Source organism: Typopeltis vanoorti, chromosome 25, assembly GCF_054136105.1.
Source record: "Typopeltis vanoorti isolate ZY-2024b chromosome 25, IOZ_Tvanoo_1.0, whole genome shotgun sequence".
Taxonomy (NCBI): Eukaryota; Metazoa; Arthropoda; class Arachnida; order Uropygi; family Thelyphonidae; genus Typopeltis; species Typopeltis vanoorti.
Genome location: NC_143573.1, coordinates 17167831 through 17191824, shown reverse-complemented (window position 1 = coordinate 17191824; position 23994 = coordinate 17167831). Strand labels below are relative to the sequence as shown.

Sequence of the window (23994 nt, the reverse complement as noted above, 5' to 3'; positions counted from 1 at the left end):
ACAGCTACATACTCATTGTTACAGAAAAATTGTTTCCAGTAATTAGAAAGATAAGAGATAAAATTACTTTTTATCTCTTATCTTAAGGGGGGAGGGGAATTATGGAGAAATGCTTGTAAATTCCTGCTTGAATGCCTAGACACTTAAAAAGAATTTATTTAGAAAGAGTTCCAAGAAAAATGTATTAAGTGACTAATATAAAACAATCAAAGAGACCATGGACAAGGGGGAGAGACCAGATAATGTTATTACACCTCCAAGGACTCATTGCAGGAGGGCATTCTACTCCACCACTAAACACAACTCACCTCTGGTGAGTTGTGTATAGTGGTATATAGCCTGACCTTCCATATTTAATCTTCAAGCTATTAACTACCACAACAATGCTACTATCAATGCACAACATCTACCACATACTACCATCACCAATGGTATTTTTTGCCTGCATGCAGGATGAAAAACCCATGTTTCTGGGGAAGAAAACACCCTGCTTCCTCAGTATGAGATCGGTTAACACACCTTGAAATGAAAAAGCTCACAAAGATTCTTCTTATCGCAATAAGAATTGAACTCAGGCTTATCCGATTGAAGGGCACAATATACTGTTGTTCATCCAATTGCACTATGGAGCCACTAGTATTTATAAAAAAAACAATAATAATAATAAATAAAAATAAAAAAAAACTGGAACAGTGTTTATGAAGAAAAAATATAGGTACAATTCTCCATCTCTTGAAAGAAGCCTTAAATTGCCTGACCTGACAGATTTAACGTTGCAACAGTTATTGATTATGATTAGAGAGGATATGTGCTATGACCTCTGGTCAAGTTCTGCTCTATTCTATGTTAATCTTTGTAAGCGATGATGAAAGATGGTCCTGAAAGTCATTCGTTAATCAATGGTATGGACTGAGGTGGTTATCTAGTGATCTGAACATTATTCAAACTCTCCTGTGGACTTGAAAGATGTCAGCTGAATGGAAAACCTAATAACAGATGAACATTACAGTGACACCACCCCCAACTGACTGAACTGCATCTGTAAGACCCATGAATTTTAGTAAAGGAAAGTGTTATATCTGCAATATGAAAGTCTAATTTCAACATAAAACTACTGAAGATAATAAAAATAAAACCTTTGTTGACAAATTTTTTTTCAAGGAAGAGTTAGACATATAATAAACATTCTTTTCAGAAAATTTTATAGAAAATAAAGTGCATGTTACATGAGATCATTTTGCTATGTTAAATATAGACGTGATTGAGAGGGGGGGGAAAGGAAAATGCTAGAGGCATCTATTAGACTTAGAGACAAAATCAAAATGAACCAAAAGAATGCTACCATATTTAGAATTTCATTGCCTTGCATTCACTTGGAAGTGACTGAAGTTCTACAAAAGTTATCACTCCATCAGTTCTATGAGTATGCCAATTAATTGGTACAAGACTGATGGTGTGATTCTAGATAAATTCTGGCAAACTACCTTATCTTTCCATCAGCATGAAACCACAAATCACCAACAAAAAAAAGTACCAAGGTTGCCTCTATGAACTTGACTGTCTTTATTCTCACGAAAATTTCATTCTCAATCTTCGCTCAGTGTGAATTTTAAAGCACTCTGATAATTGAGCTTCAGTTGGTGAAATGTGGGCATATAAACATTGAATTTAGATAGTAAATTACTAATTTTCATTCCAGTTCCATGTAGTTTTTTTTCTTTTTTTTTGTTTCAGAAAATTTCAACATATGGCACTGAAAGAACACAGAAAATAAGCTAACACTGGAAAAGGAAAGGTAGTGGGTGACAGTGTAATGTGGAAAAGTGAAAAATTATGCATTTTGGGATAAAAAAAAGATTACAAGATGTGTACTACAACAAGTGTACTAATAAGCAAAGATAATGAAGTTAGCATTCCTCTTCATAAGGCCTTTATATATTCACCTCTGGATTACTATGCTCAGGTCTAGCTTCCTGGTTTTTTGGGGAATGAGAAAATAGTGAACAAAATCCAGACATAATTGAAAAGATGGTGGTCTGAGAATACTCCTTATGATGACAGCCAATGGTTCATAAATGAAAAAATTAGGATGTGATAGAACCATTTAACTTACTAAAAAGGGTTTTATATGAATATATAATATATGACATGTAGAGGAAATATTTCAGCACTTGGCCAGAGAGGGCAGAACAAGAGGTCAATCCTTGAATCTGAGTATGAGTTTCCAGGACTATTATTATTATTTTTTTTTTTTTTTTTTTTTTTGCTTGGAGTGGCATGGTGAATGAGTTGTCAGAGTCAGCTGAGTGCTTTGTCTCTCAATGAGAAATACAACAGATACAGTGTGGATAGTTTGGATTTCTCATGATGAGTCTTCAGACTCCATGAAGGTACCATTGCAATAATAATAATAATAATAATAATAATAATAATAATAAATACATCCACAGCTAAGTCAAGTCAGGTCTAGATGATCATTCCATGGACAGAATCCACAAAAAATGAAAAAAATAAATAAAAAATACTATGCTTTATCATGGCAAGTATGTAAGGATGAAACAGAATTTTATTAACATTCCACAAGATTTAGGAAACCAAATATGAGATATCCTAATTTTAATTAGACTTTAAATGTTAAACAATTGGAATAGTTGAAAAGTTATATTTGGTCTTTATTAACTATAATTAACACAAGATATTTGGATTATATGACCATAGGTTTAATACATATATGTACAAATTCGTCGACTAGTTTCGCTAGCAAAACTAACTAGCTTTGTCAAGACTAAACGATGAAAAAACTAATAAATGCAAAAAAAAAAAAAGTAGGAATGCAGTAATGGTTTACAATGGTTACACAACAAAATTGGAAGGCACTGCATTACATGGTATGTGTGAAGCAATATACTTCAGTCATTGGAATAGTTATAGATACAGATGATTTTGATACAAATTTAGTATAAACATAATACAAATTTAGAAGTAACCCTCCTAAATGTTTACAAGCTAAACAATCTCTATATAATAAAACACCAAGAGTTTTATTATAGCATATCTATGGTGTAAGTGGACAAGTGGTTAAGGAAAAGAAACCTGCTGATGTTTCTTGAACTGCTAAAAATCACACTCCTTTGGGGAAAGTGTGAGGATCCTTCACAGAACAGAAATCAGTATGATGAAAGAGAATAACAAGAAGTTAATTCAATACGTTTGAAGCTGTATGCAGTGAAAATAACCAGTAGCTGCTCGGTAGAGAAATACAATATACAATAGGCAATTCTGCAAATAGCACTCAAGAAAATACCCATAAAAAGACAACCAAAAAGTCTGAGAAATTAAGTGAAGGGATTTTCAGAGAGCAGCCATCAGTTCACTAGATCAGTTTCCTTTCTAGAAAGTATCACACATTTTTTGGAGATTATTGGTATATTAATCCATGTGAGAAGTCTTTTAATTTTGAATGGATCTAGAATTTATGCAGTGTTAGAAGTTGTACAGGCAAGAAGTGTCTTGGTGGTAAAGAATACTTTTCTGAAATCTGGATCCAGAAGAGGCTATGGATGTCATGTACTGAACCAAAAATGCCACACACACACACACACAGACAGACAGACAGACAGACAGAGAGAGAGAGAGAGAGGGGGGGGGGGACTATGTTTTAATAGCATTAAATTGTTTTCCTTCAACAGGAATATGGTAAGAAAAAACAGTAAAGTAATAATAGTTATGGAAGATCTTTTAGCTTGAGATTTTTGAATACTAAGATTTGTCAAATGGAAAAGAGACCTGGGTTTTGCCAACAGCTAAACTACAGATAACATATGCATAGGTGAGAGCACTGAGACTTAGGATTTTTATGCACTGGCAAAGAAATTTGAACAGAGGAAGCTATCTGCCATAATAAGTGTAGTGAACAACCACTGATGAAAGTGGCAATCCAATTACAAGGCCAGAAGATTCTACTGTGGTAAGCAATCTGTCAGACTCAATTAAAATGTTCTTGAATTATTAAGAGTGCACCCACATAGCTTTTCCTGAATTTTCAAAGAAAAAGTGAAAAATAAATAAAATATTCCTTATCTTAAAAAAAAAAAAAAAAAAAAAAAAAATAGACCCAAAAAATTGCTGGTCAATAATACTACAATGTCATGCACAAAAATTATTAGTATAGATAACACAAGCTAGAATATAAGACATCATGAAGCACATAACAGTATGTAACATAAAATTAAAATGCATTCATTCGTACAACCTAAAATAAACAACCAAGACAACATGGAATCTAGATAAAGCAATTTATTGTGTTTTGATTTTTGAATAACTAAAAGCAAGTCCCTCCTCCTAAAAATGAAAGCAAATGCAAAAGATAATAAAATAAATCAGGTTGGGATATAAAAAAAAATTTTTTTAATTAAAAAAAAAAGAAGGTTTATCCACAGATATCATACAGACACTAAATCCTTGATTCACTTTAAAGTTCTAACAACAGAATCTATAAAAATTTGCAATAAGTAAGGCAGAAACATCCATTCTCAATGTACTTGTTTAATCTGCTTTTAGATAAATTATCAGAATGTATGAGGAAATGTGGAGGGTGCAGTAACCAATGCAAGCTTACTCACAGCAACTCAGAAAGAAACTGCTCTTCATATTTGAGAAATGAAATGAAATAAAGAAAGCAGCAAGTTTAGCAAGGAAATAAGATGAGTAATGATGATAGGATGGAGAAACAAAACAGAGCAAGTGGAAAACTTCTGGTACCTTGCAGGAGAAAAAAAGAACTATTAATACTGTGGAAAAAACATTTAATATAAAATGCCAATACATTTCACAATGCAGTAAATTAAATAAAATATACAACTACGATAATATCTCTAAACCCTTAAAAGTTAAACTATACAATGCAATCCTAAGGCTCATCACATGCTGTTACTAAATCTCAAGAAAGAAAGATGAACAATGGCCATCAAGATCAACTGTTTGTGAAGGATTAGTGGCATAAGATGAAGCAAATTCAAAAATAATGAAAGTACAGGAAGTTAGCTGAAAATTGAATACTTCATTTTAGACATGAACAAGAAAAAATTACAATCATAAAAAATTACAAAGACAAATGGACAATATATATCTCCATGCAGTATATGTCATGAATGGGAACGGACTGAGAAGACCCAAAGGAGATGGGTGAAAAACAGTTTGAAAGCGAACACAGATAATGTGACACAGAGAAGGAAAGAAGCTGTGAAGAAAAGGAAAATGAGAAAAAATGTTCATTGCAGATCCAATGCAATCTTGGCAAGGATGGATGGGAATGTAAATAAATGAGCTATGTAAATTCTTTCTTTTTTGAAACATTCCTTCCCAGATTTCCAGTTACAATGGTATGTGCTTCCAAAACATCTGCAGAGATGCTATGCACAAAAAACCTATTTACTATCATCTTACCATGAATAAACAGCAAGAATGTAATTTATGGATTTTTTCAATAATATGAAATTTGAGGTAGGTTACTGAGAATTGATGATGGGGTAATACTAGCAGATCTAAACTGTTTAACTCTGCCTTGTTTTGGAGCATAGTAAATGTGCCCAAATATACCAAAAACGGGTATAAAAAAAAATATAAAAAAAAAAGCAAGGAAATAGAGGGAGGAAGATTGTTTGAATTAACTTAGAATTAACAACATTGCAGCAGCTATAGTGAAGAAGCAAATATTATGTGTCTTTCCTTATTGGTACATCAGTTTTGAAAAGGCATAAAACTCTTCAATTTCTCTTAAGAAATTAAACCTTTTGCCATCTGAATGAAACCAGTGAATTCAAATTTAACTGAAAAGAAAAACTGGGGAACGTTTCTTCATGTCTTCAAAATCTATTTCCCACTAAAGTTCATTTATAGCATCAGGTGTGGTATTCAATAAGAGAGATTTCTCTCTCTCTTCAGGAAAGGCACGGTGATCTATGACTTTTGATTTCAGGAAGTGCTGCCTACAATACTGAGCTTTCATTCTTATATCCGCCGTTGTATAGGATGATGAAAACAAAGTGGCTTCAGGTCCATGCAGCATCCGTAATCTGAGTGGCAAAATTTTACAGGTGATGGAGTTATCTGGCCAGATTAACTGCCTGAAAGGTTTTTAAAAGCATTCATAAAAAAAACATTCGTAGATATAAGCGCCGACCTATTGTGCATTATTAATAAAATAATTTTTAAAAAATAAATATATTATACGTATTTTAAATAAGAGAATGGATGAAAAATTAAATATAAATAATATGAATTGAGTATCTTTATGCATTTATTTTCATGTGTTAATAATATTTCGTAATATTGAGTCTTAAATTGCCTTAAACGAAATCGCATTCTCAGTTATTTTTACATTATTTGAGCCTAAGGCAAGCCGATCCATCATGTTATATACTCGTGACAATCAACACAAATATATCGTGTAAACATTAAAACCAAAATGGTCTTGGGGGGGGGGGGGTAAATAACATCTTCAATCACTGAGACTAATAACTGGGAAAAAAAAAAAATAATAATAACAAAACTGCGTTCAGTTTTCGATCATCAAATCATTTTGAGCAGTGCTTCCCAAATTGTGGGCCGCGGCCCCTTTGGGAGCCGTTAGTTTTGTTGAGGGGGACCGTGAAATAATGAAAACAAATTTAAAATGTTTTAAGACTAAGTGTCTGCCATGTCAAATATGTATGTAAGATGCTAAAAATGTAATATTTGCATTTGATTTTTGCAATATTCGCTGTGTATGTTTTGTATTGAATATAAATACAATAAATATAATAATATGTCTCTATTACGATTTTTTTTTTCTCGATAGGGGCCGTGAAATATTTTAATTTTTCCAAGGGGGCCTTTACATTCATAAGTTTGGGAAGCACTGATTTAGAGGGTATAATTCATACATTTAGTATTATTAATCTTAAAAATATATTACGCGGATGTCATTTTTAAACGTTAATTTCTGGAAATGTAATTACACTTCACCCCCAGAAAATTTTTAAAAAGTAAATAAATGACAAATAACCTGACATTAATAAATGACAAATAACCAGGCATTATGCGAACTCTATAACTGTCACATAACATACCTTTAATGAATTCGGATAAATACATCACATCCTTATTTATCTCATCCATTTGTCTTTTGCAGGCACACCTATTGATTTGTACAACTATTCGTAGTATTTCCAGATAAAATGATATGGAATCCACTTAATGTAAACATTCAGAAATCACAAGTGTTTCACTGAGTGGTGGCGAAATCCACTCACTGGGCAGTATAATATTATACATGTGACAATTTGCGGTAGATCACCTCCAAACTGCTTAGACAACGATAGAAAACGCTGTCCAATTAGCAGCACGTCTCTCTTATACTTAAGTTTCCATTGTTATAATACTTACACAATGCGTAATTCAACATCTCGATTAAATCCTAACATAAACAAGCACAACAAAATCTCATCTGCAACCTAATAATCTTTACACTGCCATCTTCACGAAAAAAGCGTGTCACTCCTACGATTCAAACTACACATTAATTACGTCTTTCAGTCACATGATAAAACAGTCCAATACCTGGTGTCAACGAAAATTAAACTTGTTTATATTAAAAGGTCCTTAACATACCGCCATCTATTGGCTATAACAGTAAATTTTGTGTATTAATCCCCATAGGTAAAAATAAATAGATAGTGTACCATCATCAGTACAAAATCATTTTTGAGATAACTTAAATTAAATGATTTATTTATAATTTTACCGACTTAATTTTATTTAAAAAATTAAGTTACTATATGCCATAAAACTGAACAGTATTTAATTATTAATTAATGCTACATATATTATGCATTCAAACATCACTGGATTTAGGCAATGGTTATTTATGGTACACTGTCACAAAAAATTATACAGACAACCCATTTTTCTTGAATAATGTTTACCAGTAAAATCCACATGGCACAGCATAGTAAGGTAAAAAGGTGGAGTTTTGAAGTCTGATAAATAGAAAGCAAACCCTGAACTTCAAAAAACAAGACTCAGTACCCTTTTTTCTGTCAAGCAATTTTTCCTATAAAATGTAATGGCAATCCTCAGTAACAAAGTCGGTTTCGACAAAAGCATCTCGTTAGACAGATCAATGTTCCAATCTCATCTAAGAATGTGATGAACCTTTATCAGGAGTCATTCAACTGAATGTGCATTACTGGTCTCACACGAAGTGGCGGTTTTTTTTTTTTTTTTTCTTTCCTAACGAAAATTTGGGTTTTTCATCGACAAACTGAATAAGAGAAGAACGCAAATTTTCAGAAAGGCTACTTTTTTTTTGCCTGCTTCTTCTCTTGTTTGGTTAAAAAGTAAATTAAAATAAGCAAGAAATTACATTGTTGTTTTAATTCTTTCACCCGCTCGATAAACAAGAAGCGCCAATAAACAAAAATATTGCATGTGAAGTATCTATAAATCCTATCTTATTCTACTCATCCATCCACCCTAGGAGTCTCCCCAACCCCTCTAACGAAGGGGGGGGGGCTGCTACTCTATATGACTTAAGCCACGTGTATACAGAGGCTGCTGACTTCGTATCAATTGCCTTAGTATACCATAATGTACAGCATACTGCCATTCGGAAATGTACATAAGTAAGCTGATTTCCACCTTATATGAGGTCTCACCAGTGGGAACTAAACCATTGGAGATATAGGAACCTAAATCATTGTAGAACACATATATTTTACACACACACGTAACAAAATGATGCACCACCACCATACTGTTGAAATACTTTGGATCAGAGATAATTGTAGAAAGGTTTTTCCCTACGCTGGGTTAAAAAATAAGTTATACTAGACAAGAAATTATATTCATGAATATTATTATTATCCGTGAAAAAAAACCTGCTCCTGGCCCCCTTGCACACAATTTCCTCATACAGCTTCGAGAAATGGCCTCTTGATTTATCCCTATTTTCACCATTCTATGCAAAATCTCCCATATATTAATCTGGTAATAACCTCTTAATAGCTTATATTATTATTATTATTATTATTATTATTATTATTATTATTATTATTATTATTATTATTATTATTATTTTATTATTATTATTATTATTAAAACTCGTTTCGGACATGCTGAAACATTAGTAAAAAAAATCAAAAAACCTCCATGGAGTCATCATACTGTGCCTTAATGCATTCCAATCATTCACCACTCTCCGTGCAAAAAACCTGCTCCTCACCCCCTTGCGCACAATTTCCTTATACAGCTTCGACGAATGGCCTCTTGATTTTTCCCTATTTTCACCCATTCTATGCAAAATCTCCCCGGCATTAATCTGGTAATAACCTCTTAACAGCTTATATGTCTCGATCATATTCCCTCTCCTCTTCCTGTCCATCAATTTGTGCAAATTGCATTTCCTAAATCTGTCTTCATACTCTATATTACAGAGACAAGAAACCACCTTAGTCAATTGTCTCTGGACCTTTTCCAATAAATCTTTATCTTTCTGAAACCAAGGTGACCAAATCTACACAGAGTGATCCATATGTGTCATGATCAAAGCCTTATACAAGGGAACCATAACATCCTTACTTCTACAAGTCAGTACTGCCCGCATCATTCCTATTATCCGTTATGCTGTCCTCATAATTTTAGCAATATGACCAAGAAATTTTAGGTCCTTATCCATAACCACTCCCAGATCTCACATCTGCTCTACCTCTTACAAGATATTTCCACCGATTGTGTACACTAAATTCCCTCTCTGCTTCCTAAATTTCGAAACCTTACACTTCGCAACAGTGAATTGACTTCCCCACTCATTTACCCATTCAGCCAGTGTATTCAAGTACATATGCAAAGCCGCAGAATCCGCTCTATCCTGATAGTTCCTGTGTGTGGGTGTGTGGGTGAGTATATATATATATTGCTGCAATTTTACCGTTTTCACTATTACCATCACGTCTCACCATAAACGAGCTGATGTTTTTAACTGAAGCCAAAGTCTTTTCAGCATCCTTATGTTTCTGCTACGTAGATGTTGGTTGATGTCGCTTCTGCCTCCATAATCAAAGGAAAAATGAACAATACAATGTTGGCACAACCACTTTGGTTCTATTGCTACACAGCTTGTCCAGTTTAATAATTTTGAATGCTTTCTGGAGATTGTCATTAAAACTGCAGTTTCGCCTCTTTGACATTCCAAGGATAGACTTAAAACCTTAAGAAATATGAAATTTAAACCGCCGGCATTGAATAACAAAGCAAACGGTTTGCATACAAAAAAAGCAAAAACAAACTCTACAGCAAAACAGAAACCGTGTCTGAGACGCGCAAGTGTTGCCGACATGCATTTTTTTCTTTTCTCTGAATAAATCACTGCAGATATCGATATTTGGTATCGAACAATACGACTCCATAGTTATACAAATTACTGGTATCAATGATATTGATGTACGATTCAGGGGCGAATGCTGGTCTTGAAATTCACGCTTGCTCTTGTTATCATTCAGGGAGTGAGAGGTGTGATTGAAGTCTGATTAGCGGAATAATGAATTACTGACCATTTAAAACTATATATTTAGAAATTTATGTACATTTAATCATACAAATACAACATTTATTTTACAAATGATATTCTATCTTTTTCAATTTAGCCACTTGAATACAAATTCTACCCTACGGTTCTTCTTTATGAACTGGTCAATAACATCGTCATAAAAAGTTGGTTGTAACTTAATTTTCCCAAGCAACACGCACACTTGTAAAGGCTGGCTGAAGCTCACTGGCTACAGCTACTTTGATTGCGTATGACCTGTGTTTAAGACGAAGTGAAGGGAGCGGAAATAGCTATGCGCATGCATGAAATCACATGCTGCAGCGAGGACTTGGAAGCTCCCACAACCGAGCAAGTCAAGGTAGCTTTGACTAGACGAGCAAGTATCGGCTTTCGATACACAACGCAAAGCTCAATTATTGCCGCGCAAGCTTAAGACGTCTTCTGTCTCTACAAAAATAACAGCCTAAATGGAATGCTTATAAATGCATACATTTATTAACAAATAAATATTACTTCTTTCTCAAGTAATGAGCTTGCGCAGCAAGCATGGAGAATTCGCCCCTGGTAGGATTATAGGTTCTGAATAATAAGTTATGAATGACCAATATTCAAGTATATATATATATATATATGTGTGTGTGTGTGTGTGTGTGTGTGTGTGTGTGTGTGTGTGTGTGTGTGTGTGTGTGTGTGTGTGTGTGTGTGTGTGTGTGTGTGTGTTAAGAATACCAAGCAATTTTTAAAACCTGGTTTTACTCCATTTCCCAAGTAAGCAAACAGACAACTAAGTCAAGTTTGCGCCTGCAAGTGATGCAAGTCTAGCTGATCCTACAGGTAGTGCAAGACCAGGGCAACTCGTGGTAGACGTGGAACAAGCTCCGATCACTAATCTTAATTTCTAGCCTAGCTCCCACTGAAGAGACCTCAATAAAGGTCGAAACCGGTCTGGGTAGTGGCCCCTTGCCTTTAATACAAAACATCATACATCCCCTTATTGGAGATGTGTTTTGGCATTAAGGGAAAATATTAAGATTAGTGATCGGAGCTTGTTCCACGTCTACTACGAGTTTCCCTGGTCTTGCACTACCTGTAGGATCAGCTAGACTTGCATCACTTGCAGGCGCAAACTTGACTTAGTTGTCTGTTTGCTTACTTGGGAAATGGAGTAAAACCAGGTTTTAAAAATTGCTTGGTATTCTTAACATTTATATACCCAAGGTAAAATACTTTCTACATATATATATATAATTGACATTTTTATTAAAACGACGGGACGGCCAGGAAATACCAAAATAACGGTACTGTCCCGTTTTTTTCAGGGGTTACCCTGAGTGTCCAGTCTTCAAAATTCGAGTCAGCAGAATTCAAGGAGAACCGGCCTACCAGTCCATACCAGTCCAGAACTCTGGGGGTTGGGCGCTAGGGGGGTAACCCCCCTGTCGAGTCTTCAAAATTCGAGTCATCAGAATTCAAGGAGAACCGGCCTACCAGCCGGGAACTCCGTGGGTTGGGCGCCGGAGGCAAGGGGGTTCACCGCCCCCTTTTGAAGACTCGACACTCAGGGTATCCCCTAAGTGTCAAGTCTTCAAAATTCGGGTCATTAGAATTCAAGGATAAACCGGCCTACCAGTCCGTAACACGGGGGGGAGCGCCGTAGACTCCAGGGGCGTATTCCCCCTAGTATATATATATATATATATATATATATATATATATATATATATATATATATATATACATACCCTCTGTCCAAAAAGAAACCGAACTTTTCCAAAATAGAAGAAACTAGTGGCGCTACCTGTTGTATCTTTTTGTTGTCGAAAACGACAATCTTCATTAGTGTTGTGTCCGCATTCGACAACAAAAAGATACAACAGATGGCGCCACTAGTTTCTTCTATTTTCGAAAAGTTCAGTTTCATTTTGGACAGATGGTGTATATACAATTACTGTATATAGCTATACAGTTTATACAGTATGTAATCTTGTATGTTGTAGTTGCGAATGCTTCTTCCATTTTAGCCGGTCTTGTGCATCTCCCCACCATAAATATTCATAACATCTTGTCATCTTATCGTCCAATCTTACCACTAGTCTACTTCCGATAATCAGTTCTTGATGTCCAATCTGTTGTTCTCATAGTCCATCTGTTGTCAGACATCTCATCATGTCCTGCCCAGTGCCATTTGTTGCCTTTTATTACAAAGGCAATGTCTAATTGTAGGCGTGTAGAATAAGGACTTCAAGCGTGTTTCGTGTATCGAGACTGATATCGTTAACGGTAGTCAGAATGTAGAAAATGGCGGTGTACTAGAGAATTGCGTGGTAGTGCCAGATAGGTGTGAGAGCGTCGCTGAAAGTGTAAATGAAGGTAGAAACACCGAAGGAATGGATGATTTGATCGATACTGAAAATGGTGAGATAAATGCGAGTAGCGAAATTGCCCGTTTACATGGCGCGATACACAGAGCCAAACGACAACTGGAGCGTATGCAAAAATGTGTGTTGAACGTACCGACAAATAACCGGCGGAAGTCTGTGACGGCAAAAAATAGAATGTACGTAAACGTCAATAAAATGAAGGAGCGAGTGCTGTATGGGGATTCGCTATTAAGAGGCGTAATAATTGAGAGTTTAACGAAGTCGTACCAGCCGGGTGCGAACATAAAGGACGTCAGCGAATCTATTCGACTGCAAAAACAGAGGGTGAAAGAGATGATAATAGTGGCAGGAACGAATGATTTGAAAGAGGACAAAATGGAAATGATAGTGGATGTGAGCGAGTTGTTTGAGGTAGCAAAAGAGAAGAGTGAGAGAGTTAGGATGGTGAGTATCTTACCGCGGTATGACAGCGAAGTGTTTAGAAGGAGGGCCATAATTGCCAATGACTTTATGCGTGGGTTATGCATGGAGAGTGGTGTGGAATTTGTGGATGTGTGGAATGAGTTCGATGGGCGAAAGGACTTATATAAGATAGATGGGTTACATTTGAATGGAGTTGGTGTACGGAGACTTGAAAGAGTGTTGATGAATGATGTGGAAGTGGATGTACAGACTCAGGGAAACTAGATTTATTAAGAGGGGGGGGAGTAGATATGCAGACTTTAGGGGGGACAGTTAAGTGTATGAATGAGTATATTACGCCCAGGCGAGTACGACGGACAACAAATCAGAATGGGATAATTAGTATAAGGAATCAAAGTAGGGATGGGACAAATGGGCTTCTGCGATTCATGTACACTAATGCCAGGAGTATTAGGAACAAGAAGGAAGAGTTTTTGGCCATGGTTGGCACTTCCAGGCCACAGGTTGTCGGTATTAGTGAAACATGGCTGACAGAAGATGATAAAGCTAGTGGGATGAATGCGATGGGTATAGCGTGTTCAGGAGTGACAGAGTGAATAAAAAGGGGAGAGGAGTGTTATTGATGATAGCTGATGAGCTTCAGCCAAGGAGTATAGAAGTTGAACTGCAGGATGGGGAAAAAAGCACATTTGAGGCTGTTTGGTGTGAGATACAATCTAGCAGAACAAAATATACAATTGGGTGCTGCTATAGACCGGGTGATGGAGTGGATGGTGGGAATAGTATGCATAAGCAAATAGAAGAAATGAATGGAAGGAGGGTAATTATTATGGGTGATTTCAATTATGGTAACATTGACTGGAAAGAGGAGAGGGCACATGGGAGGAAGGAATTGGATTTTATGCAGTTATTAAGGGACAACTATCTACGGCAACATGTATTGGAAAATACCAGGGGGCAGAGAGTGCTGGACCTAGTAATTGCAACTGAGAATGTAGCTGTAACGAACATGACCATGTTGCCACCAATTGGTGAGAGTGACCATAAGGTCATGACTTGGGAGGTGGCTAAAGGAGTCGAATTTACAATTAAGACAGGGTATATGTGGAATTACCGGGCTGGTAAGTATGACAAGCTTAGGTGTGTGCTTGGCTCAATGCCATGGCATGTAAAACTGCAAGGGCTGGATGTTGATGGTGCATGGGAGGTGGTTAAGAACTGTTTGCAGGAGGCAATGGTTGACTGTATACCAAGAGTCCGAATAATAAATCAGGTAGGGGTTAAATGGATGAATAACACTATTAAGCTTGAGCTGCAAAAAAAGAAACAATTGTGGAGGGAATTTAAGGAGAAGGGTGACCATCAGGTGCATGAACAGTATAAAGCTCAGGCCAGGATGGTAACAAGGGTGGTAAGAAAAGCAAAAGCAGATTACGAAAGGAAATTGGCCATGCAGGCTAAAGAGAATCCCAAACAGTTTTTTCAATATGTTGCAAGTAAAAGGAAAAATGCTCATGGTAGAATGATCTTAAAAAATGCTGAGGGTAGGGAGGTAACTGAATCAGTCGATGTTGTGGAATTACTGAGCGAGCACTTTGCAAGAGTATATCATCCAGGTGGTGGCTTTGCGGAAATGGAGGAACCAACAGCTTATACTGGAATTGCGATGAATGAGGTAGAGGTAACTAGTCTATTACAGAACCTCAATGTCAATACATCTGTGGGATTGGATGGTATACCAGCTCGTGTCGTACGTGAAGCGGCCAAAGAATTGTCAGTGCCCTTGACCATTATGTTTAATTTGAGCCTCAGGACTGGGTCAGTCCCAAGGGGGTGGAAAGAGGGGAAAATAGTTCCACTGCACAAAGGTGGTTCCAAGGCTGCTGTTGAAAATTACCGGCCAATCAGCATAACAGGAATCATTATCAAGGTCTTAGAGAAAATAGTCAAGAGGAAAATACAAGATTGGATAGAAGAAAATGGGATACTGTATCGGGGACAGCATGGTTTTGTGTAGGGTAGGTCATGCCTCAGTAACTTGCTCACGTATTATAACACAGTGACGGCTGAACTGGATAAGGGTAATGGGTTTACAGTGATTCTGCTGGACCTTGCTAAGGCCTTTGACAGGATACCACATGGAATTCTAATCAGTAAATTGCAGCATATGGGAATGGACATAGGGTTGGTGAGATGGATAGGAGGATGGTTGACGGAGAGATATCAGAGAGTGGTTTACTCAGGAGTAGAGTCCACTAGACGGCCTGTGACTAGTGGTGTACCACAAGGATCTGTTCTTGGACCACTGCTGTTTAATTTGTTCATAAATGATATAGGAAAGGATCTGAGAGGAACAGTTCATTTGTTTGCGGATGATGCGAAGTTGGGTAGGGCAATAGTGAATGCAGATGACGTCAAAATTTTGCAGGATGATTTGGATAGATTGGAGGTCTGGGCTAGGGAGAATGGATGTCAATTTAATGTGGCAAAATGTAAGGTTATGCATTTTGGGGTGAAAAGATGGGAGGCAGTTTACTGCATTGGTGGAACCGTGCTCCAGGAAATTGATGAGGCACGAGATTTAGGAGTGTTGGTGGATAAGGAATTGAAATTTAGTGGCCACATTGCAAAAGTGGCCAAATCAGCTCATCAAATCACTTGGTTGCTGAAGAATACGTTGAAAAGCAGAGACAAGCAGGTTATTGTTCCTCTGTATCGAGCCTTGATAAGACCCCATCTAGACTACTGTGCTCAGATTTGGTCACCTAGGTTTCTTATTGATGAGGAGGAGGTGGAGAGGATCCAGAGGCGAGTGACCAAGATGATAGCAGGTCTGTGGAATGAACCGTATGAGAACAGGTTGAGGATTTGTGGGTTGCAAAAATTGGTTGATAGGCGGAGGAGGGGAGATATGATTGAGACATTCAAATTACTGAAGGGTTTCTATAAAATTAATTCAGAAGATATTTTTGAGAACAGGACTGGTTGTGGGAGGACTAGGGGACATCCATGGAAACTGGGCAAAAGTGTGGTCAGTAAAGGTGTTAGAGCTGGGTTCTTTACTTTTAGAGTAGTGAATGAGTGGAATGCGCTCCCTGAGTCTGTGGTGGATGCTGTGACAGTGAATGAGTTTAAGGCGAGGTATGATAGATACTGTATGAATGTCGAATAGTTGTGATGAAAATGTTTTGGGGCCTCCCTCGATGAGTCTAATGACTCCCTGGAGTTGCCCGTAATAATAATAATAATAATAATAATAATAAAAAATAATAATAATACCTTCGTTTGCTCAGTTTTCCAAGTATTATTCTTTTTTTATTTAACATGGTTATTCTCAAATTGGCTCTTTCCGTATTTCTCGAGATGTTTTTTAGTCAGACTCCAGGTTTCACTGCCATATATCATTGTTGGGAGTTCACACTGGTTTTAGATCTTTCTTTTTAAACAGTTTGGTAAATTGAATTTAAATATCTCTCTATATGGATAAAACTTTCCATCCTGTTGTTATTCTAACTGAAATTTATTATCAAGTTTATTGTTGTTTGTAAGGATTTGTACTAAATATTTGTATGAATTCACAATTTCAATGTCTTTGATTTATTTGATTTATTTCAATTTGTTTTCGTTCTGAAGTATTTCCATTATACATTATTTTTGGTTTATCCACATTTATTTGTAGGCTCAGGGCCAGCAGAAGCGGGCATGCGTTGCATGCGGGGACAGCTACGAAGGGGGCGCCGCCGCCAGGGCATGGTTCATAAGTTCATTTTTAAAAAACCCAATTTTTATCATAAAAACAAAATAATTCTTAGAATGCTCAATATTAAAATAAATAAGGCCGGATATACCGAATAATTTTTTTTTTTAAAAAAAAGTATATTGCGCCTCTTTGATCAGCCGGCTGTTTACAATTTTGCAGCGAGAGCAGGCTAAATGCTTGCCTTCAGAATGTTGTGTCTACTGCAGTCTATCTAAAGTGAAACGGTGAACGGGTTTTATACGCAGAAACGAATTTTCGTACAAAACATTTGTTGCTAGTTAACCAGTCGTATGGTACGCATCTCAGTAGGCTACTGACAGTAGCGCAGTGCGGACTATTATTTCGTCTCTGTGTCGTGTTGTGTAATAATTTCTTGTGGGTATAAAATAGAAATAGACTCAAAAATTTTTTAAAAAAGTTATCCGGTGTACAAAATCGTAAGCGTCATGCTGCGAAAGAAGCAGATATTAAGAAACAAACTGGGGCTCTTAGACAAATGGAAAACGGGGAGCTCGTGCGAAGAACATGGCTCATTTATTCCGAAACTTTAAATTCTGTTTTTTGCTTTTGTTGCAAACGTTTTGCACCTACTGAATCAAGTAGTCTTGTAGAAGGTTATAACGATTGGAGAAATATAAATACAACTTTGCATAGATATGAGACTAGTTTAACTCACATGAAAAATTTCTTAAAATGAGGGAACTTTATAAAAATTTAAAAAACAAAACTACTATTGATTGCCAGACTCAAAACATGTATGAAATGGAAAAGAAACATTGTACGAGTGTTTTAGAACGCTTGATTGAAATTATAAAATTCCTTGGTAGCCAAAATTTAGCTTTTCGCGGATCATCTGATAAATTATATGAAAGGAATATGGCAATTTTTTAAAATTAGTCGAACTGTTTGCGAATTTTGATCCCGTTATGGAAAATCATGTTGAAAGGGCCCTACAACGAAACAGTAGAGTACACTATTTGAGTAAAGACAGTCAAAATGAAATATTGAAAACTTTAAGTAACGCAATCAGCGGTACAATTTTATTATCAATTCGAAAATCTAAATATTATTCCATAATTTTAGACTGCACACCTGATGCAAGTAAAACAGAACAAATGGCCATTATTATTCGCTTTGTTTCCTTGACAATGTGGAATTGAAAACATTTTAGGTTTTGCAGATGTATCAGATTCCACAGGACGTGGTTTATGTGCAACAATAATGGAACAACTGGAAAAATGGAATATTCCCATTGAAGACATGCGAGGTCAAGGGTATGACAATGGGATAAATATGACAGGGAAAAAATATGGGCTCCAAAATTTGCTTTTGAACAAAAATCCTCGAACTTTTTATGTGTCATGTGCTGCTCATATTCTAAATTTAATCATTAACGATGCAGCCAAAGTGAATGCAGATACAATTAGTTTCTTTGCAATTATCCAATAAATATACAATTTCTTTTCATTCTCTTACAAACGTTGGGCAATCCTTTTAAAGTTCGCAAAAAAATTTAACATTGAAACAGCCATCAGAAACGCGATGGGAAAGTAAAATTAATGCAATCTGCCCTAAATTTCCCCTAACTGATATTTACGATGCATTTTTTTGAAATTTTAAACAATGAAAATTTTAATAAAGAAACTCAGCATGAAGCACAAACATTATGTGCTAAAATAAAGGACTACAATTTATTTGCTCTCTTATAACTTGGCATGGTTTACTTAACAGAATAAACCTTGTGAGTAAAATGCTTCAAGACAAAAATATGAACATTATATTTGCTTTAGAATCTATCGAAAACTTAAAAATATTCTTACAAGAGCATCGATGAGATACAAATTTTAAAGTTCTAAAAACGGCAAAAGAACTGAGTGAAGAGGTGGATGGAGAACAAGAATGTAAAACTGGTACGGAAGTTCGACGACGAAAGAAGACACGACAATTTGACAACAAGATTCATGACGAAACGCCACAATCGCCAGAAGATAAATTTAGAGTGAATGTCTTTTATACACTTCTAGACGTTGCAATGTGTTCGTTAATAGAACGTTTTGAACAACTAAAAACAGATTATGATAATTTCAATTTCTTGTATAGATTACTACAAATTAATAACGAAGATTTACGAAAAAATTGTCACGATTTAGAGATTCTCTTGAAGGACGGCGACAATAAAGACGTAAATGCAATAGAACTATATGACGAGTTACGTGCTTTCCGGGATGTTTTTCGGAAGGATAATTTAAATATTCAAAACCCTTTCGATATTCTTAATTTTATTGTGTCCAAAAATTTATCTTTCCCTAACTTTTCAATTGCTTTAAGAATACTATTATCCTTACCTGTTAGTGTAGCGAGCTGTGAACGTTTCTTTTCCAAGTTGAAATTGATTCAAACCTACTTAAGAACAAGTATGTCACAAAAAAGGCTTGTTAGTTTGGCGTTAATAGCTATTGAAAATGATACATACCGGTTCGTTACATTTAGCGAACCAACGTGTGGCTGTTCTCCCAAGAAATTTATTTTAGAAATTTCAAATAATTCAAATATTTATTATCGTAAAATAACCACACACGTTCGGATCGATCGTTACAGGGTGCTTAGATAGAAATTGCATGCGGGCGACAAAGACCCTAGCTCCGGTTCTGTGTAGGCTTTTATCCAGATTCACTTCATTTAATTCAATAATCAAGTGTTCTTGTTCTTTTGGTGATGTTGATATAAGAATGATATCATCAGCGAATCGTAGACTGCTTAAGTATTCTCCTTCAATATTCAGTCCACTTTTCTCGCAGTTCAATTTTCTCACAGCATATTCAAGGACTGTAGCAAATAATTTTGGTGAACTAGAGTCTACCTATCTGACTCCTTATATTTCTATATGTTTTAAAGCTTCGAGCATTTTACGCAGGTATTGAGTCGAAAACTTTTCATAATCTATGAAAGCCAAAGGAATTGGTATATTCGTATTTCTTTGGCTTTCATAGATTATGAAAAAATTTTCGACTTAATACCTGCGTAGAATGCTCGAAGCTTTTGTTTTTTCCATTACTTGATTTCAGACTTGTAAATGATCTGAAGACGAGAAGTGTATTCTGAAAAAGAAGAATATAATTCATGGAAATTTTTTCACTTGGCTATGCTACTAAATATATTATTATTATTATTATTATTATTATTATTATTATTATTATTATTATTATTATTATTATTATTATTATTATGTGAGACCACCAGGGAGTCAAGACTCATCGAGGGAGGACACCTATTCTACATCTCTCTATCTCGACCACTCCCTATGAGTGACCGTCCAACTCAGCGGTGGCTCCACTCAGTGACAGGTTCACCCCACCACCAAGTAGGATCATAATCTCAGCGGTGACCCCACTAACAGACAGGCAAAAACCTACCTCCAACCAGAACCTTGCCAAAGGGTGCAACTAGTATAGGTAAATATGACTCTCCATTACTTCCATCTTAGTATCACCACCTCTGGATCTGGCTCCCGCTGATGAGACCTCAATAAAGGTTGAAATCGGTCTGAGTAGTGGCCCTTTCCTTAATGCATAGCATTATACACCGCAAGGAGATTTGTATTATGTATAATACAAATTTGTATAATACGAGTACTATGGGAGATACTAAGGCAAGTGATGAGAAATTATACCACCTTTACCACGCGTTTCCCCAGTCCTGAAAGTACTTCATGCACAAACTTTGTTTGCTAACACCTGGATAACGGATGAAACCTAATATATAAGAATATAATTCCTTATTAGTATATTTTACTTTTTGACCAGATGGGGGAAAAATTCTAGAGCTATCTCTGATCCAAAGTTTTATAATAATACGGTGTTACAATTTTGCTACTTATATATAGAAAAGTTGAAGCTTGTCTGGGCAATGATCCTTCCCATAATACATAGCAATATAGACGTCAAAAATTACATATGTTGTGTATTATGAATACTGAGGCAATTGATGTGAAGTCTTCTTCTTCACTTTTAGTGTATGTAGACCGTTGGGGCATTATAACGGTAATAGTCCTAAGAAAATAACTCCAGGTGTCACTACATGTTGGCTTTCCTACATCTGATAACTGGTAGCAACATAAAATAGAGATACTAATGGAAAACGAAACAGCAGAAATTTTCTGGGACTTTCGAATACAAACTGATCGGCATTTATAACACAATAGACCTGACATCACAATTATCGAACATCGACAGGCTCGGATTAACGATATCGCAGTACCCAGTGATAACATTAACAAAAAAAAAATACTAAATATCGAGATCTGGCAATCGAAGTTGGCAGGCTGTGGCTAAAACACACTAAAGTTATCCCAATAGTTATCGGTGCACTTGGTGCAATTTCAAAGAAGCTATCTAGCTATTTGCAGAAATTAAACATCAATGAAGTGACCCCATATGATCTACAAAAAACAGCATTACTTGGAACAGTCCATATTTTACGACGTTTTTTCCTTGATCTCCACTCGTCGCAGTGCGACTCACTAACAGCCCAACAAAAGATAACCTCATAAATGCTAGGAGGATTTAAAAACCAGTAGCCAAGGATCTGAATAGAACTGACGACAATGCCCCATATACTGGCTGATCCTGCAAGCTTATCTGAAGTAAGATATAGACAACATAGATATTGTCCGAATACTCAACATCATATTATCAGAAACTATTCTACCATACAAGGAAAGTAAAAACAGAAAAGAAAAAAAACTACCAGTTTATGTGGATAATGTGGATAAGAGACAGCAAAATATTTCTTAAAAGCAAAAGTTGGTCGATTGGTAGAGCCTCTGCTACTAATGGCTCACGAAAAAAGTTAAGCAAGTTTAAGTGCAGTTAGTAGTTGGAAGGGGTTCAATCGTTCAATGCTGTTGGCACACTCTCCCTCAATGAGTCTTTGGACTCCCTGGAGGTGTCTAATAATAATAAATACTAATAATAATAAATATTAAGACACCAGATGCAAAATCAATCCAAATAAAATCTGTAGAAGATCTCAACAAGCTGCCACATTAAAAGGAACACTGATGAGTCTTAAAGAAGGAAACAACATTCTCACCATATACGCAGACCACCAAACAGATCTAATCACCCTGGAAGATGACAGGGCCGCATTCTATCTATATGGCTATTCATGCCACTCCTGGCAATCTCACTAGACGCCAAGGGAGTATCAATGTGCCGGAAAACTGGTTCACCAACTGGTGGATTCAAATAAACCCCCTCAAAAGCTCAGCCATGCTTTTCTCTAGAAAAAAGGTCTGCATTAATGAAGACATCTTGCTCTCTGGTCAAAAGATCCCATGGCAATCAAAGACCAAATATCTTGGGGTACTACTGAATAAGAAACTCCTTTTTAACAAGCATATCAATCTCATTGGCTCCAAAACTTCCAAAGCAGTAGCTCAGTTCTACCCAATGATAAACAGCAAGAGCAAACTGAACTTACAAAATAAATTACTACTTTACCGGATGGTCATACGTTCAGTTATTACCTACGCCTCACCAGCATGGAGTCACACTTCACAATGAAACATTTCAAAACTACAAAGAATCCAAAATAAGTGCATAAGGATGATTCTAGACGCTCCATGGTTTATCAGAAATTCACAGATTCATCGAGAAACCGGCATTCGATACATCTCCTCCCTTCGTGATCTCGCAGAAAAATTCTTCGTCAAGTTAAATTAAGATTCAAACCCGCTGATCGTACAAGCTGTCAATTACAATGAAACAGAACTACAAATACAAAAGACCGAAGGCTATTCTACTCCCAACTGATCATAACTAACACAACTGCACCTAGAGGGCAAGCTTAACTGCTCATAAAATTCCCTTTCCCAAATAACTTCCATTACAGAGAAAGGGGAATATGAAAAGCACTTGTGCTTCACCCATCCTGACAGTAGCGTTATGCGAAAACAAGGGAAAATTAAACTTCATCGCTTAGAAGTTGATTATGTAGAGGAACGTTTATCGAGGGCTGTGTGAAAGCGTGTGTATCGACGAGCAGAGTTGCCTTCGGGAGCGTGTATTTCCATCTGTCATTTTCGATGTAATTGGATGACTCTTGAACGACTTGGTTTGGATGAAGAACTGCCTGTACAAAGTATTTGGAGGCAATATCAAAAGTAGAGATATTTGGTATGGCTGCATCTCGATGGAGGAGAACATTTCATTAATTTTATTTTATTAAAAAAATTGTTCAGTTCTTCATCAAAAATATTATTATTTAGATTTTCCCTTTAAACATGGACAAGTGGCAAGAAAAACTTTCTAAATTTAAATTTGATTTTAAATCTCAGGGAAAAAAGTGCAGTGCGTCAGTTAGGAAAGTACATAAACGAGCAATTGAAAGTGAAGATCTCAATGCCGCCCGTTCCCACTCACAAGAAACCACTTCTGACACAGGTAATTCAGATAAAAGAGAAAGTGATGTAGCTAGTTATGATTCAAATTCAGATTCAGGTTTGCAAGTTTCTTCTAAGAAGATAAAAAAATCATATAAGCAAAAATTCCAAGAAGACTGGTTGGAGGATTCCATTCTTAAATCATGGATTAGTTCCGGTAACAGTAAAGGACAAACTGCTTATTGTAAATTTTGTGATAAAAGCATTGTTGCAAACGTCTATTCATTCGTCATGCAAACACTACAAAACACTAGCAGAATGTAGAATCTAAAAGAAGCACACCAAGTATAATGTCATTGTTTAAATCCAGTTCCAAATACCAATCGGAAAAACAAATTAAAGATGCAAAATTAAGATTATGTGCATATGTTGCAGAACACAATCTACCGTTGAGGCTTATGGA

The 23994-nt window shown here is 36.1% G+C and overlaps 1 protein-coding gene across 1 annotated transcript in view; it reads right to left on the bottom strand.

The window, feature by feature from the left end:
• Positions 1–7499, bottom strand: part of LOC150092575 (dual specificity protein phosphatase CDC14C-like) — a 301512-nt gene extending 294013 nt beyond the window's left edge. The window contains exon 1 of the mRNA XM_090414344.1: positions 7110–7499. Within this exon, the coding sequence (XP_090270470.1) occupies positions 7110–7158 (49 nt within the window). The 5' untranslated portion in view covers positions 7159–7499. The remainder of the gene's footprint in view (positions 1–7109) is intronic.
• Between the last annotated feature and the right edge of the window lie 16495 nt (positions 7500–23994).